An 18415-nucleotide genomic window follows, 5' to 3' on the forward strand; every position below is an offset into this window, starting at 1 on the left:
TGATGAGTTGATGAGCGAGGTGAGGTAAGGGAGGAGGTCTCCGGAAATGGTCTGGAGAAGAGGGGAGGGGATAGGGTCAAGCGGGCAGGTTGTTGGGCGGCCGGCCGTCACAAGACGCGAGATTTCATCTGGAGAGAGAGGGGAGAAAGAGGTCAGAGCACAGGGTAGGGCAGTGTGAGCAGAACCAGCGGTGTCGTTTGACTTAGCAAACGAGGATCGGATGTCGTCGACCTTCTTTTCAAAATGGTTGACGAAGTCGTCTGCAGAGAGGGAGGAGGGGGGGGGGGGAGGAGGATTCAGGAGGGAGGAGAAGGTGGTAAAGAGCTTCCTAGGGTTAGAGACAGATGCTTGGAATTTAGCGTGGTAGAAAGTGGCTTTAGCAGCAGAGACAGAGGAGGAAAATGTAGAGAGGAGGGAGTGAAAGGATGCCAGGTCCGCAGGGAGGCGAGTTTTCCTCCATTTCCGCTCGGCTGCCCGGAGCCCTGTTCTGTGAGCTCGCAATGAGTCATCGAGCCACGGAGCGGAAGGGGAGGACCGAGCCGGCCTGGAGGATAGGGGACATAGAGAGTCAAAGGATGCAGAGAGGGAGGAGAGGAGGGTTGAGGAGGCAGAATCAGGAGTTAGGTTGGAGAAGGTTTGAGCGGAGGGAAGAGATGATAGGATGGAAGAGGAGAGAGTAGCGGGGGAGAGAGAGCGAAGGTTGGGACGGCGCGATACCATCCGAGTAGGGGCAGTGTGGGAGGTGTTGGATGAGAGCGAGAGGGAAAAGGATACAAGGTAGTGGTCGGAGACTTGGAGGGGAGTTGCAATGAGGTTAGTGGAAGAACAGCATCTAGTAAAGATGAGGTCGAGCGTATTGCCTGCCTTGTGAGTAGGGGGGAGGGTGAGAGGGTGAGGTCAAAAGAGGAGAGGAGTGGAAAGAAGGAGGCAGAGAGGAATGAGTCAAAGGTAGACGTGGGGAGGTTAAAGTCGCCCAGAACTGTGAGAGGTGAGCCGTCCTCAGGAAAGGAGCTTATCAAGGCATCAAGCTCATTGATGAACTCTCCGAGGGAACCTGGAGGGCGATAAATGATAAGGATGTTAAGCTTGAAAGGGCTGGTAACTGTGACAGCATGGAATTCAAAGGAGGCGATAGACAGATGGGTAAGGGGAGAAAGAGAGAATGACCACTTGGGAGAGATGAGGATCCCGGTGCCACCACCCCGCTGACCAGAAGCTCTCGGGGTGTGCGAGAACACGTGGGCGGACGAAGAGAGAGCAGTAGGAGTAGCAGTGTTGTCTGTGGTGATCCATGTTTCCGTTAGTGCCAAGAAGTCGAGGGACTGGAGGGAGGCATAGGCTGAGATGAACTCTGCCTTGTTGATCGCAGATCGGCAATTCCAGAGGCTACCGGAGACCTGGAACTCCACGTGGGTCGTGCGCACTGGGACCACCAGATTAGGGTGGCCGCGGCCACGTGGTGTGGAGCGTTTGTATGGTCTGTGCAGAGAGGAGAGAACAGGGATAAACAGACACATAGTTAACAGGCTACAGAAGAGGCTACGCTAATGCAAAGGAGATTGGAATGACAAGTGGACTACACGTCTCGAATGTTCAGAAAGTTAAGCTACGTAGCAAGAATCTTATTGACTAAAATTATTAAAATGATACAGTACTGCTGAAGTAGGCTAGCTGGCAGTGGGTGCGTTGTTGACACTACACTAATCAAGTCGTTCCGTTGAGTGTAATAGTTTCTACAGTGCTGCAATTCGGGGGCTAGCTGGCTAGCTAGTAGTGTTGTTTACGTTACGTTGCGTTAAAAGGACGACAATAGCTGGCTAGCTAACCTAGAAAATCGCTCTAGGCTACACAATTATCTTTGATACAAAGACGGCTATGTAGCTAGCTATGTAGCTAGCTACGATCAAACAAATCAAACCGTTGTACTGTAATGAAATGAAATGAAAATGTGATACTACCTGTGAATGCGACCGGGTTGTTTAGTTCTATTCAGAAGACGTTGGCTAGCTGTTGGCTAGCTAGCAGAGTCTCCTACGTTAAGGACGACAAATAGCTGGCTAGCTAACCTCGGTAAATTAAGACAATCACTCTAAGACTACACACTCTAAACCTAAACAACACAATTATCTTGGAACGAAGATACGAAGACAGCAAAGACAGCTATGTAGCTAGCTAACACTACACTAATCGAGTCGTTCAGTTGAGTGTAATAGTTTCCCCAGTGCAGCTAATCAGTGGACGTTAGCTAGCTGGCTAGTGAAGACTACGTTAGGACGGCGAAATACGATAATTACGCAATTATCTTTGATACAAAGACGGCTATGTAGCTAGCTGAGAAGAAATTGCTAAGATTAGACAAATCAAACCGTTGTGCTATAATGAAATATAATGAAATGAAATGTAAAAAGTTATACTACCTGCGGGAGCAAGCGCCGATGCGACCACTCGCTCCAAACCGGAACCGGAACTCAGTGGCCTACTGGTCAATGAGGCCTTTTGTTTGGGAGAGAGTAGGTCTGTGTCCATGAACTATGGTCATGTGTGGGCAAGAAAGCATTTTCAGGGGGCAGAGATAAAGAATTGATTTTAGCACCTTGCCAATCAACCAAGCATGGTCTGTTTATCAAATGTGGAGCTTGTGAAAACCTAAAGCTGCTATTAGCCTAAAACGAAGGATTGTGTGAATTATTAGCAACTACAAGTCTTTGGTGTATCTTTAAGTTAAAAGCAAAAGTAAAGTAAATTGACATGCATGCCCCAGAAACACTACCACACACACACACACACACACACACACACACACACACACACACACACACACACACACACACACACACACACACACACACACACACACACACACACACACACACACACACACACACACACACACACACACACACACACACACACACACAACCTCACTAATCTTTTTCTCAATGGCTTAAAGCTGCTTCAGAAGTTTAATAATTAAAGAGGAAAACACCATCAGTGCTTTTAGGGACATATGCAGACAGATTAGCCCTATGGGCGTCACTGGGCAATGCATATATCATGGCTGCAACCATGGCATCTAATTCATTCACACCTTACCCACTTCACCTGTCTGTTAATCAAAGGACCCAGTAATGTTTGCAGCCCAGTTTTGTAGTCCAGGCACTGAGGAGAGGGTATGAAAAGGCAGTGGAAACTCCTCATTAACATTTCAGAAGTGAGAACCATTCAGTGAAAGCCAATGTTCCATCAGGTGACAGGAGAACAGCATCACATTTCTGACATTACATGTTTGAACTGTGCTGTATAAAGTGATACAATTTGGAGCTAAATTATTAAATGAATGAAGTGAGAGCAAAGATCAAAGGTCAGATGGATGAGATGGTTTGTCACCAGGTTTGGGGTGTTCAATTTCACTATAATTCTGTCCATCCAACATATTTATTGAAATTCACTGCATAAAGATCTAATGGAGAATTTCCCAATCCATTTCAGCCAAGGTAAGTGGAAAAATCCTGTTACTTTGTATTTTGAGAAGAACATGCCTTTAACGCCCGTCTTTAAAAAGGGATGTTTCCACCCATAACTTAACATGATTTTGCCAAAACGTTCTTGCTGCTTCTGTTTACATACGGTGCATTCGGAAAGTAATCAGACCCCTTGACTTTTTCCGCATTTTGTTACGTTACAGACTTATTATAAAATTGATTAAATACAAATGTTCCTCGTCAATCTACACATTATACCTCATAATGACAAAGCGAAAGTAGTTTTTTAGAAATGTTTGCAAATTCATTCAAAATAAAAAACAAAAATACTTTATTTACATAAGTATGCAGACTCTTTGCTATGAGACTCGAAATTGAGCACACGTGCGTCGTGTTTTCATTGATGATCCTTGAGATGTTTCTACAACTTGATTGGAGTACACCTGTGGTAAATTCAAATGATTTGGAAAGGCACACACCTGTCTATATAAGGGCCTGTCATGCTAAACAGTGTCCCCCTGCTAAAAAGTGTCCCCCTCCAGCGTCACAATGAGATTCGATGAGTTCTACTGTAGCTTCTCTTGCTAGGGCTGTTGCTAGAACTTGCAAAATTCTGATAGGATTACGTCATAGACCAAAGAGTCCATTGTTATGCTGGTTGCTTGGCTCTATTTTACCTCATAGCGGTCGCAAAGGAAGGACAACGCGGGTAGTTCTAGTTCCATTTCCCCTCATAAGCGCTCGCTCATTCCACGCAAAATTATTACCTCAGAATAATTTTCTCCCAGGACTGCTCTCCTAAGACCTAAAATACTGGAAAGAGAACACTTTCTTTTCCATATAGTTATCTTTATATAAGAACATATTGTTAAATAGGAAGAAATAATTTAAGCTGTTTTTAGATTGACGTTGCTAGCTACTGTTACTGTACTTATTTACCTCAGCCTGCCTAGTCAGCTAGCTAGCCAGCCAGCCAGTTTTATTTAGCTAATGTTAGCTAGCTACTGTAACTGTTATTGTAGATTTTTGTTTGTATGTAGCTTGCACTTCATTGGCATTCCTCAGAGTTTTTCTTTTATCTTTCTAATCAGGCAAAGTACTATGACGGCACCACTGATCTCGACAAAAGGCGCAACATTCAGAGAAATTCAGGGTAACGTCAAATATCAAGAGAGTGGAAGACAGACAGAGAGCGATAGAGAAAGACAGAAGTGCAAATGTACTTAGACTTGAGTATTTCAACAACTCTTCTCTTCCAACTTGTTTGGCAAGCATATGTACCTACGGGGGAAGGATGGCAAGCTATACAGGAGGGTGATTTTTAAGGAGGAGAAGGAGGCTGTGCTGATCGAGATGCATGCTGGCCATTACGGAGTGAAGCGCATGATTGCCAAATCAACCTACGCTTCTTCTGACGGGGAATTGTCAAGGAGGTGAACATCTGGGCAATTGAAATAACCTTTTGTTTATCAATCACATTCTATTGAATCTGAAATTATTATGATTTCAATGAATGTCACATCAGAGAGCACACAATGTTTCAATTTGTCACTTTTTGCCAAACGGTCAGTACCCTGTCGAGCCTGCAAGAAGTTTGAGAAGGCAAAGACTGGCATCAAAGTTGTTTTACCAAGGCACATGATCGGTATGTGTCCCAATTCAAATTTTGCCCTAATAAGTTGTGCTTTATTTGACCACAGCAGAGTTCAATATTATAGAATGTGTGTGTGTGTGTGTGTGTGTGTGTGTGTGTGTGTGTGTGTGTGTGTGTGTGTGTGTGTGTGTGTGTGTGTGTGTGTGTCAGTATCCTTAAAAATATGAAAATCTGCATAATGTATGAGACAGATACGGATAAGAATAAAGTAAAGTCATCTTCTTTCTAACACTACAAATGTTAGGGGTGGACCTCATCGGATCCTTCACAAAATACAGAAATGGCAACAGCTAGTGTCTGACCCGACCGATCACTTTACCAAGTGGGTGGAGGCAATAACCATTAACATCAGTAAAGGAAGAGTATGTGTTCAACTCTAAATTCCATTCCGTAACCCATTAAAAAGGGTGCTTGGAACCAAAAATAGATTTTCATTTTGTATGATACCCATCAAGGACAAGACTGGTAAGGCCACCTCCAAGGCCATGATGGACATCTTCAACACCCACGGTTCTCCTGAGATCATCATGAGTGACGAGATAATGAACTCTGGAACAAGGCACACACCTGTCTATTTAAGGCCCCACAGTTAACAGTGCATGTCAGAGGAAAAACCAAGCCATGCCGTAGAGCTCCGGGACAGGATCGTGTTGAGGCACTGATCTGGGAAAGCGTGCCAAACAATGTCTGCAGCATTGAAGGTCCCCAAGAATAAAGTGGAACCAATAAGACTCTTATTAGAGCTGTCTGCCCAGCCAAACTGAGCAATCGGGGTAGAAGGTCCTTGGTGAGGGAGTGGACCAAGAACCCAATGGTCACTCTGACAGAGCTTCAGAGTTCCTATGTGCAGATGGGAGAACCTTCTAGAAGGACAACCATCTCTGCAGCACTCCACCAATCAGGCATTTATGGTAGAGTGGCCAGACGGAAGCCACTCCTCAGTAAAAGGCTCATGACAGCCAGCTTGGAGTTTGCCAAAACGCACCTAAAGAACGCAGACCTTGATCTGATTACAAAAAAAGATTGAACTCTTTGGCCTGAATGCCAAGAGTCACATCTGGATGAAACTTGGCACCATCCCTACGGTGAGACATGGTGGTGGCAACATCGTGCGGTGGGGATGTTTTTCAGTGGCAGGATCGAAGGAAAGATGAATGGAGCAAAGTACAGAGTGATCCTTGACGAAAGCACTCCAGAGTGCTCAGACTGGGGCAAATGTTCACCTTCCAACAAGACAACAACCCTAAACATACAGCCAAGGCAATGCAGGAGTGGCTTCGGGACAAGTCTCTAAATGTCCTTGAGTGCCCCAGACAGAGTCCGGACTTTGACCCGATCGAACTTCTCTGGAGAGTCGTGAAAATAGCTGTGCAGTGACGCTCGCCATCCAACCTGACAGAGCTTGAGAGGACCTGCAGAGAAGAATGGGAGAAACTCCCCAAATACAGATGTGCCAAGCTTGTAGTGTCATACCTGTCACTTTCTGACCTTTATTTCCTTTGTTTTGTCTTTATTTAGTATGGTCAGGGCGTGAGTTGGGGTGGGCAGTCTGTGTGTTTTTCTATGTTGGGGTTTTGAGTTCAGCCTAGTATGGTTCTCAATCAGAGGCAGGTGTCGTTAGTTGTCTCTGATTGAGAATCATACCTAGGTAGCCTGGGTTTCACTTTTGAGTTGTGGGTGTTTGTTTTCCGTGTGTGTGTTTGTTGCCACACGCTACTGGCTTGGTTTCGTTCATGTTCACGTTTATTGTTTTGTATTCTCATAGTGTTCAGTTTATATCTTAAAATAAACATTATGGACACTTACCACGCTGGGCATTGGTCCTCCGATCCTTCTCGCTTCTCCTCAGAGGAGGAATGCCATTACAATACCCAAGAAGACTTGAGGCTGTAATCGCTACCAAAGGTGCTTCAACAAAGTACTGAGTAAAGGGTCTGAATACTTATGTAAATGTAATATTTCATTTTTTTTAAGTTTGCAAAACATTTCTGAAAACCTGTTTTTGCTTTGTCATTATGTGTTATTGTGTGTGGTATGATGAGGGGTAAAAAAATATTTAATACATTTTGGAGCAATACTGTAACGTAACAACGTGGAAAAAGTCAAGGGGTCTGAATACTTTCCGGATGCACTATAGTACACAGTAGGCTACTTTAGAAGAAATGTCTGCATCCAAATGTTCTACTGTATTTTAGGGAAAATATATCAATGTCATTTACTTTTATTCATCATTTTTTCAAAAAGAATGAAATGATTTGCAGTGTTGGAAGAAATCAAAATCACAAGATGCTGGCAAGTATAATGTGATACTGCCAACTTGTGGTCATTGTGGAACACAACACCTGTAATGTTTTCTCGAAACGTGTTTAGGTTTTTTGCAAGAGCTCTAGGCCAGAATTGACATTATAATGGAATACATTTGAGGCTCTGAATATATCCTAGAAGAAAAAAGTAACATGCATGAACAATGAAGAGAGATACCGGTAAAGTACATATGAACTTTCCCGGTGTGGTAGATTGTTTTACTACTTTTTAAACCAAGTATACTCAGTACACTACTTCTATTGCGTGATAGTGTATACAAGGGCACACTTCTGGAGAAGTTTGGCGAAGCGGTGGCTGTGTCCTTTGAAGCCCTAAAAACACCTCACTTTCAGCTTCACCCCACACTGACACATTTGGTGGAAAATGCAGGCCCAACACTACAGGACATGAGAACAAAAACACTTACGGAGGTTCCCCCATTACAGTGGTCAATGAGCCTAAAACAGTCATTAAGGGGGTTCTCCTTACCTGATGATGACCAGTTGTATGTGGTGAGAACTTCACAATGCTGCCTGGGAGGAGGAACAGGCCCAACAACTGAAGCAACCGGGAGCCACCCTGTTCATGTGCTGCCTGCAGCAGAGATTAGGCAGTTTAACTTTTCATTCATCTTTTGACCTTTTCATTGTATTCAGGTACTTTTATTTTCCATGTTTGAGATATTGTAATATAAATAATATATACAATTGAGATAGAAAATTTAGATTTTTGGGGATGAGTTGGAAAAGCAGCCATCAAGTGCTCAGCATATGTGGGAACTCCTTCAACACTTTTGGAAAAGCATTCCAGGTGAAGCTGGTTGAGAGTGTTTGCACAAGAGTGTGCAAAGCTGTCATCAAGGCAAAGGGTGGCTATTAGAAGAATCTGAAATATAAAATATATTTGGATTTGTTTAACACTTTTTGGTTAATACATGATTCCATATGTGCTATTTCATAGTGTTGATATCTTCACTATTATTCTACAATGTAGAAAATAAAGAAAAACCCTTGAATGAGTAGGTATCCTAAAACTTTTAATAGGGAGTGTACATAACACAGTATAACATAGTGGTGTCCTCCTATAACCTTTTTCAGACTCCACCATACCCCCAGTGACCTTCACCATACCCCCAGTGACCTTCACCATACCCCCAGTGACCTTCACCATACCCCCAGTGACCTTCACCATACTCCCATTGACCCTTCACATCAATGTAGCCTTCCTGCAGAAGCCCTTTTCCTCCTGAGCAAAATACCCATGACACCCAACAGACAGGAGATCACCCACTGGGTGTGAGCATATGAGACCCTAAAATGCACACATTGGAGCCTCCATCCTTCTCACCCATTGGCCTTACACAATTGGAAATGAAAACATGATATGCTCTATCACTCAATGTTAATGGCAAAACTATTCTATCATGTCAATATATCACAACTTTTTTTGTTAAAGTTTCAGTGAGTCTCTCTATAGGCCATACCTATAACACCCTTCCTACGTACGTTTATTTATAACTGTGTCACGTTTTAATTTTAGGACATTTCTTTGTGTAGCTGGTTGCTGTTGAAAAGAAACTCTGTTCTGTGAAAACATTAATTGGCGGCCCCTTTAAGAGTTTAGTCGCTGACATTGACGAAATTTCCTGGTAGCGTGAACGCCTCATTCACTGTAAGGCTCCAACATACATTTTAAACAGCGTATTGTTGTCGAATGAGTTCATAAAACTCGTAGAACGCAGCGGAACATCATCGCACCCCCACTTTTTTTGTGTGGACCTCTTGCATTGTTTGCCATAAGATAATTTTATTTATGGAGTTCAATGTAAGTACTTGGGCGTGAGCCGGGGGGACCAACGGAGGGTTTCTTTGAAACAAGGTGGCAGGTGGGAAAAGGCGACCTACGGAGTAACGACAGCGTTAATGAAACTTTGTTACCGATTTCGTTATGGGTAAGAAACTTTCTGACTGCTTCTTATTTATTCAACCCGATAGTTCTAAGTGCAACAGGCATAGTCGTGTCGTGCAATTCATTTAGGTTAATTGCACGACGTTGGTTTAACTTGATATCACGCTCTCATTCTGCACTCATTGGCTACTCTATAGATAGAGAACATGTCAACGTGTCTTCCCCTGACTGCATTTGAAGTTTGATACAATTACAATATACATGTTATTTATTTTCATTATGTAGTATTGCCTCGTGTTAGCCATCAGTACGACTAAAACTGGATAATTTTGTGTCAGCTTTACAATAGTTATACAATGTTCTTCATGATTATCTGGTGAGGTGCAACATTGTTATCGTGAAATGATAGCCTACACGTGTTGTATAAAACCTCACCCAAACGTCTTGCACCGGAACATTCAGATTCTGAGGTGGGCTGGGCATCCTGGGATATCCCAGCTGTCAATAATCCTTACCCCCCTCCATTAATACCATAACACAGTCCATAATACTGTCATCTTATATTAACCCCCTCATGTCTATTTATTATTTTATTTTTTATTTCACCTTTATTTAACCAGGTAGGCTGGTTGAGAACAAGTTCTCATTTGCAACTGCGACCTGGCCTAGATAAAGCATAGCAGTGTGAACAGACAACACAGAGTTACACATGGAGTAAACGATTAACAAGTCAATAACACAGTAGAACAAAAGGGGAGTCTATATACAATGTGTGCAAAAGGCATGAGGAGGTAGGCGAATAATACAATATTGCAGATTAACACTGGAGTGATAAATGATCAGATGATCATGTACAGATAGAGATATTGGTGTGCAAAAGAGCAGAAAAGTAAATAAATAAAAACTGTGGGGATGAGGTAGGTGAAAATGGGTGGGCTATTTACCAATAGATTATGTACAGCTGCAGCGATCGGTTAGCTGCTCAGATAGCTGATGTTTGAAGTTGGTGGGGGAGATAAAAGTCTCCAACTTCAGCGATTTTTGCAATTCATTCCAGTCACAGGCAGCAGAGTACTGGAACGAAAGGCGGCCGAATGAGGTGTTGGCTTTAGGGATGATCAGTGAGATGCACTTGCTGGAGCGCGTGCTACGGATGGGTGTTGCCATCGTGACCAGTGAACTGAGATAAGGCGGAGCTTTACCTAGCATGGTCTTGTAGATGACCTGGAGCCAGTGGGTCTGGCGACGAATATGTATCGAGGGCCAGCCGACTAGAGCATACAAGTCGCAGTGGTGGGTAGTATAAGGTGCTTTAGTGACAAAACGGATGGCACTGTGATAAACTGCATCCAGTTTGCTGAGTAGAGTGTTGGAAGCGATTTTGTAGATGACATCGCCGAAGTCGAGGATCGGTAGGATAGTCAGTTTTACTAGGGTAAGCTTGGCAGCGTGAGTGAAGGAGGCTTTGTTGCGGAATGGAAAGCCGACTCTTGATTTGATTTTCGATTGGAGATGTTTGATATGGGTCTGGAAGGAGAGTTTGCAGTCTAGCCAGACACCTAGGTACTTATAGGTGTCCACATATTCAAGGTCGGAACCATCCAGTGTGGTGATGCTAGTCAGGCATGCGGGTGCAGGCAGCGATCGGTTGAAAAGAATGCATTTGGTTTTACTAGCGTTTAAGAGCAGTTGGAGGCCACGGAAGGAGTGTTGTATGGCATTGAAGCTCGTTTGGAGGTTAGATAGCACAGTGTCCAATGACGGGCCGAAAGTATATAGAATGGTGTCGTCTGTGTAGAGGTGGATCAGGGAATCGCCCGCAGCAAGACCAACATCATTGATATAGAGAAAAGAGTCAGCCCGAGAATTGAACCCTGTGGCACCCCCACAGAGACTGCTAAAGGACCGGACAGCATGCCCTCCGATTTGACACACTGAACTCTGTCTGCAAAGTAATTGGTGAACCAGGCAAGGCAGTCATCCGAAAAACCGAGGCTACTGAGTCTGCCGATAAGAATCTGGTGCTTGACAGAGTCGAAAGCCTTGGCAAGGTCGATGAAGACTGCTGCACAGTACTGTCTTTTATCGATGGCGGTTATGATGTCGTTTAGTACCTTGAGTGTGGCTGAGGTGCACCCGTGACCGGCTCGGAAACCAGATTGCACAGTGGGGAAGGTACGGTGGGATTCGAGATGGTCAGTGACCTGTTTGTTGACTTGGCTTTCGAAGACCTAAGATAGGCAGGGCAGAATGGATATAGGTCTGTAACAGTTTGGGTCCAGGGTTTCTCCCCCTTTGAAGAGGGAGATGACTGCAGCAGCTTTCCAATCCTTGGGGATCTCAGACGATATGAAAGAGAGGTTGAACAGGCTGGTAATAGGGGTTGCGACAATGGCGGTGGATAGTTTCAGAAATAGAGGGTCCAGATTGTCAAGCCCAGCTGATTTATACGGGTCCAGGTTTTGCAGCTCTTTCAGAACATCTGTTATCTGGATTTGGGTAAAGGAGAACCTGGAGAGGCTTGGGCGAGGAGCTGCGGGGGGGCCGGAGCTGTTGGCCGAGGTAGGAGTGGCCAGGCGGAAGGCATGGCCAGCCGTTGAGAAATGCTTGTTAAAGTTTTCGATAATCATGGATTTGTGTTCCCTAGCCTCAGTGCAGTGGGCAGCTGGGAGGAGGTGCTCTTGTTCTCCATGGACTTCAGTGTCCCAGAACTTTTTGGAGTTGGAGCTACAGGATGCAAACTTCTGCCTGAAGAAGCTGGCCTTAGCTTTCATGACTGACTGTGTGTATTGGTTCCTGACTTCCCTGAACAGTTGCATATCGCGGGGACTGTTCGATGCTATTGCAGTCCGCCACAGGATGTTTTTGTGCTGGTCGAGGGCAGTCAGGTCTGGAGTGAACCAAGGGCTGTATCTGTTCTTAGTTCTGCATTTTTTGAACGGAGCATGATTATCTAAAATGGTGAGGAAGTTACTCTTAAAGAATGACCAGGCATCCTCAACTGACGGGATGAGGTCAATGTCCTTCCAGGATACCCGGGCCAGGTCGATTAGAAAGGCCTGCTCACAGAAGTGTTTTAGGGAACGTTTGACAGTGATGAGGGGTGGTCGTTTGACTGCGGCACCGTAGCGGATACAGGCAATGAGGCAGTGGTCGCTGAGATCCTGGTTGAAGACAGCGGAGGTGTATTTGGAGGGCCAGTTGGTCAGGATGACGTCTATGAGGGTGCCCTTGCTTACAGAGTTAGGGTTTACCTGATGGGTTCCTTGATGATTTGTGTGAGATTGAGGGCATCTAGCTTAGATTGTAGGACTGCCGGGGTGTTAAGCATATCCCAGTTTAGGTCACCTAACAGAACACACTATGAAGCTAGATGGGGGGCAATCAATTCACAAATGGTGTCCAGGGCACAGCTGGGAGCTGAGGGGGGTCGGTAGCAGGCGGCAACAGTGAGAGACTTATTTCTGGAGAGAGTAATTTTCAGAATTAGTAATTCGAACTGTTTGGGTATGGACCTGGAAAGTATGACATTACTGTGCAGGCTATCTCTGCAGTAGACTGCAACTCCTCCCCCTTTGGTAGTTCTATCTTGACGGAAGATGTTATAGTTGGGTATGGAAATCTCTGAATTTTTGGTGGCCTTCCTGAGCCAGGATTCAGACACGGCAAGGACATCAGGGTTAGCAGAGTGTGCTAAAGCAGTGAGTAAAACAAACTTAGGGAGGAGGCTTCTGATGTTGACATGCATGAAACCAAGGCTTTTTCGATCACAGAAGTCAACAAATGAGGGTGCCTGGGGACATGCAGGGCCTGGGTTTACCTCCACATCACCCGCAGAACAGAGAAGGAGTAGTATGAGGGTGCGGCTAAAGGCTATCAAAACTGGTCGCCTAGAGCGCTGGGGGCAGAGAATAAGAGGAGCAGGTTTCTGGGCATGGTAGAATATATTCAGGGCATAATGCGCAGACAGGGGTATGGTGGGGTGCGGGTACGGCGGAGGTAAGCCCAGGCACCGGGTGATGATGAGAGAGGTTTTATCTCTGGACATGCTGGTTGTAATGGGTGAGGTCACCGCATATGTGGGAGGTGGGACAAAGGAGGTATCAGGGGTATGAGGAGTGGGACTAGGGGCTCCACTGTGAACTAAAACAATGATAACTAACCTGAGCAACAGTATAAAAGGCATATTGACATTAGAGAGAGACATACAGCGAGGCATACAGTAATCACAGGTGTTGAATTGGGAAAGCTAGCTAAAACAGTGGGTGAGACAACAGCTAATCAGCTAGCATAACAACAGCAGGTAAAATGGCATTGACTAGGCAATGGGGCCGACAGATAAATCAAACAAGCAGAATGGAGTACCGTGATTAATGGACAGTCCAGCGTGCATCAGCTATGTAGCCAAGTGATCAGAGTCCAGGGGCAGCGGTGGATGAGGCAGGGGGGCTGGACTGGCAGGTGTTATCCAGGTTAAAAACAAAAAAACAACAGTGACTAAGTAGCTTGTAGCTAGTAGCTTGTAGCTAGTTAGCTGATTCGCTTCTGGAGGTTCTTGAGTGTGTTCTAAAAATTAAAAATAATAGCGATTCCGTATCACATTGGGTGAGGCAGGTTTCCGGAAGGTATAAACAAATTTTAAAAATCGGGAAGAGATAGAAAGTACATATGGGCCACTGCGATGCAGACGGTTAGCAGGCCTGTGCTAACAAGCTAACAGATTAGCAGGCCAGGGTAAACAAGGTAGTAGTTAGCGGATCTGGGCTAAACAAGCTAGCAGTTAGCATGCCGAATTAGCAAGCAAGGAGATAGCGAGGGCTAGAGAGTTAGTCTTTGGAGGACATCGCGATGGGGTGAGTCTGTTTATTCCTCTTCATGCAGTGACATCGGTAGACCGGTCGTGGATCCGGGTATAGAAGCCCAGGAGTATGCTAGGAACACAGGAGCTCTGGCCGGGCTAGCTTCAAGCTACGTGGGTGGAAACGCTAGCCAGGAGTAAACAACCAGGGTTGCAGTTTAGCTCGATAGCTAGTTGTGAAGATCCAGCTGAAAAAAATGTTCTGTTTGCGGAGAGAATCCGGGGATAAAAAATAAATAGGTCCGTTATGCTCTGGTTAGCGTCGCGTTGTTTGAACTGGCGAGAGCTTTCCGAGCTAAAGGTTAGCTGATGACCGGTTAGCTGAAGACCGCTAGCATATTTGGTGGTTAGCTGGCTAACTTCAGTTGAGGGGTTTCGGTTCCGAAGTAAATATAAATACTTTAGGAAAAGTAGCTACATTGGGTGAGGCGGATTGCAGGAGAGTATTTGGAAGCTTAGGTTTAGCAAAACCTAACTAACCGACTAACCACTGCTCAACAGAGGTTAGTCGCGTCATGGTTGCTCCATGTGCTCTTTGTAAAAGAGCATGCAATGTGACTGGCTCTTGAATTTTGTTGTAAAAAATAGTGGAAAAGAGGAAATAGGAAATGCACTTAAGTTACACCTCTGAAGAATGATGAAGTCTTCTTGTACATATTCACAAATTGGGTATGGGAGTTTCCATGTGGAGTTGATAAACATCGACAAATAGGGCATTGACAGCTGTCAGTGTAGCTAGCTAGCATGCTAACCAGATCTACATAGCTAGCTATCTTGCTAACCTTATCTAGCAAGCTAATGTTATGTGTTGTTACTGTTTAAAAAATAACTTTATTCAAAAGATTAGCCAGCTGGCTCTATGGCTGGTTCTGTAGCTGGATTTGTCATAAGCATTGATTTAGGGAAAAATTCACCACAGATGGATTTGACTTTGCCAACTATTGTTATCTTCTAATTTTTGTTATCTTACATAAATTGCGAACGTCGGTCTTCGTGACCGACGGAGTAAGTAATTTTATGCGTGTTAACCCTCGCAAGGCTGCCGGCTCAGACGGCATCCCAAGCTGCATCCTTGGAGCATGTGCAGACCAGCTGGCTGGAGTGTTTATGGACATATTCAATCTCTCCATATCCCAGTCTGTTGTCCCCACTTGCTTTGAGATGTCCGTTGTTCCTGTACCCAAGAAAGCAAAGGTAACTGAACTAAATTACTATTGCCCTGTAGCACTCACTCCTGTCATTGAAGTGCTTTGAGAGGCTAGTTAAGTACCATATCAAATTTTATTAGTCACATGCGCCGAATACAACAGGTGTGGACCTTAGGGAAGCACAGGCGAGAGCTGTCCAGTGACACAAGCCTACCAGACGAGCTAAACTACTTCTATGCTACATGCATGAGAGCACCAGCTGTTCCGGAAAACTGTGTGACCACGTTCCCCACAGCAGATGTGAGTAAGACCTTTAAACAGGTCAACATTCACAAGGCTGCAGGGCCAGACAGCTCAGCATTCAACACCATAGTGCCCTCAAAGCTCATCAATAAGCTAAGGACCCTGGGACTAAACACCTCCCTCTGAAACTGGACTTCCTGACGGACCGCCCCCAGGTGGTGAGGGTAGGTAACAACCTATCCACCACGCTGATCCTCAACATGGGCCCCTCAGGGGTGTGTGCTCAGTTCCCTCCTGTACTCCCTGTTCACTCATGACTGCACGGCCAGGCACGACTCCAACACCATCATTCAATTTGCCGATGACACAACAGTGGTAGGCCTGATCACTGACAAGACAGCCTATACGGAGGAGGTCATAGACCTTGTGTGGTGCCAGGACAACAACTTGTCCCTCAACGTGATGAAGACAAAGGAGATGATTGTGGACTACAGGAAAAAGAGGACAGAGCACGCCTCCATTCTCATCTGCAGTGGAGCAGGTTGAGAGCTTCAAGTTCCTTGGTGTCCACATCACCAACAAACTAACATGGGCCAAGCATCCCAAGACAGTTGTGAAGAGGGCAAAACCTATTCCCCCTCAGGAGACTGAAAAGATTTGTTAGGGGTCCTCAGATCCTTAAAAGGTTCTACAGCTGCACCATCGAGGACATCCTGTCTGGTTGCATCACTGCCCGGCATTGCAACCGCTCGGCCTCCAACCGCAAGGCACTACAGAGGGTAGTGCGAACGGCCCGGTACATCGCTGGGGCCAAGCATCCTGCCATCCAGGACCTCTTTACCAGGCAGGGTTAGAGAAAGGCCCTAAAAATTGTCAAAGACCCCAGTCACCATAGTCATAGACTGTTCTCTCTGCTGCCGCACGGCAAGCGGTACCGGAGTGCCAAGTCTAGGTCCAAGGGGCTTCTAAACAGCTTCTAACCCCAAGCCATAAGGCTCCTGAACGTCTAGTCAAATGGCTACCCAGACTATTTGCATTGCCCCTTTTTACACCACTGCTACTCTGTCATCTATGCGTAGTCACTTTGTAAGTATTTCACTGTAAGGTCCACACCTGTTGTATTTGGCGCATGTGACTAATAAAATGTTATTTGATTCAGGCACAACAGTGCCTCTTCAACCTCAGGAGGCTGAAGAAATTCAACTTGGCCCCTAAGACTCTCACAACCTTCTACAGATGCACCATTGAGAGCATCCTGTCGGGCTGTATCACTGCCTGGTACAGCAATTGCACCGTCCGCAATGACAGGGCTTTCCAAAGGGTGGTGTGATCAGCCCAACGCAATACCAGGGAACACAACATTCCCTCCAGGACATATACAGCACCTGGTGTCAAAGGAAGGCCAAGAAGATCATCAAGGACATCAGCCACCTGATCCACGGCCTGTTCACCCAGCTACCATCTAGAAGGCAGTACAATACAGGTGCATAAAGCTGGGATAGAGAGACTGTGAAACAGCTTTAATTTCAAGGCCATCAGACTGTTAAACAGTCAACACTAGCTGGCCACCGCCCAGTATCCTGCCCTGAACCTTAGTCCCTGTTCTAGCCAACTCCCATCCGGTACTCTACCCTGCACCTTCAGAGACTGCTGCCGTATGTACATATTCATTAAACACTGGTCACTTTAATAATATTTACATACTTTTCCACCCACTTTATATGAATATACTGTATTCTAGTCATGGCTCATCCTATATAATTTATTTTTATGGATTGTGTGCATTGTTTTTATTTATTGCTGCACTGTTGGAGCTAGAAACAAACATTTCTCTGCAACTGTGATAACATCTGAGCCTCTGTGTATGTGACCAATAAAGGTGGATTTGATTTGACTTACACAAAGTGGGCAGTTTGGATGTCCTTTCAAGCCCAAATATATCATACTTTGACAAACATTATGAATAACTGACTTAAATTTTTGTGCAACAATTTTTGCAAATGTATTACAAGTAAAAAAACACCTTATTTACATGCGTATTCAGACCCTTTGGTATGAGACTTGAAATTGAGCTCGGCTGCATCTTGTTTGCATTGCTCATCCTTGTGACATTTCTACAACTTGATTGGAGGTCCACCTGTGGTAAACTCAATTGATTGGACATGATTTGGAAAGTCACACACCTGTCTATATAAGCCAAGCCATGAGGCCCTTTCCTACCGAGCAACTTGCCATGACTGGCGGGGTTATTTTATTTGTATAATGGAGAGATATGTTATTGTATACAAATGTAAGCATCATTTGAAATGATTGTTTTAGTCAAATATTAGGCTTCTTGCGGTCAATTTGCAGTCTAAAATATATTTGGTATGATGTTCTGACCATCCACTGAAGAAATAATTGTCTCACTGCTGAATCTAGTCGATGATCCCTGGCGTAAAAGATTTAGGTTTTCTTTCTCATTGCTCCATTTACTTTACACAGATGAACACCTTTCTGCTTATGATTTTGTTACAATCTGTAGGGATCAGCTTATGTCAAACCCCTTAACTCAAAAAGATGAATGGTTATATGGTTATTAATGGTTAACCGGAGGAAATAGGTGCGTGACTTGCACAGGCCGATCTTGTCCAACCCACTGATTGTGTCTGTTGATTGATGATCCCTCCCCAGCACCCCACTCCTGTGGGCTAATGGACAGGCTGCCACTATAAACCTCTGATAGTATCATTCATTACGACATGAGGCCTGTCGTCCGTGAGCTGGATCTAGAATGAGACGGACTACCCTGGCGCTTTATACACTGGACAAAATTATT

At 44.9% G+C, this 18415-nt stretch overlaps 1 protein-coding gene across 6 annotated transcripts in view; it reads left to right on the forward strand.

Moving 5' to 3' along the window:
- Positions 1-9072: 9072 nt before the first annotated feature.
- The window catches only part of LOC124037581 (GRAM domain-containing protein 4-like), a 49828-nt gene continuing 40485 nt past the window's right edge, over positions 9073-18415 (forward strand). For 3 of the 6 annotated variants that reach the window (XM_046352427.1, XM_046352425.1, XM_046352426.1), the window contains exon 1: positions 9076-9391. Coding sequence is in view for 1 of the 6 variants with exons in the window: in XM_046352426.1 (XP_046208382.1) it covers positions 9363-9391 (29 nt within the window). In the remaining 5 variants the exon portion in view is untranslated. Of the gene's footprint in view, positions 9392-18415 lie in introns of all 6 variants that reach the window. The other 3 variants (XM_046352423.1, XM_046352428.1, XM_046352424.1) reach the window with 2 other exon arrangements.

This window comes from Oncorhynchus gorbuscha, linkage group LG06 (assembly GCF_021184085.1).
Source record: "Oncorhynchus gorbuscha isolate QuinsamMale2020 ecotype Even-year linkage group LG06, OgorEven_v1.0, whole genome shotgun sequence".
In the NCBI taxonomy this organism is placed as follows: domain Eukaryota; kingdom Metazoa; phylum Chordata; class Actinopteri; order Salmoniformes; family Salmonidae; genus Oncorhynchus; species Oncorhynchus gorbuscha.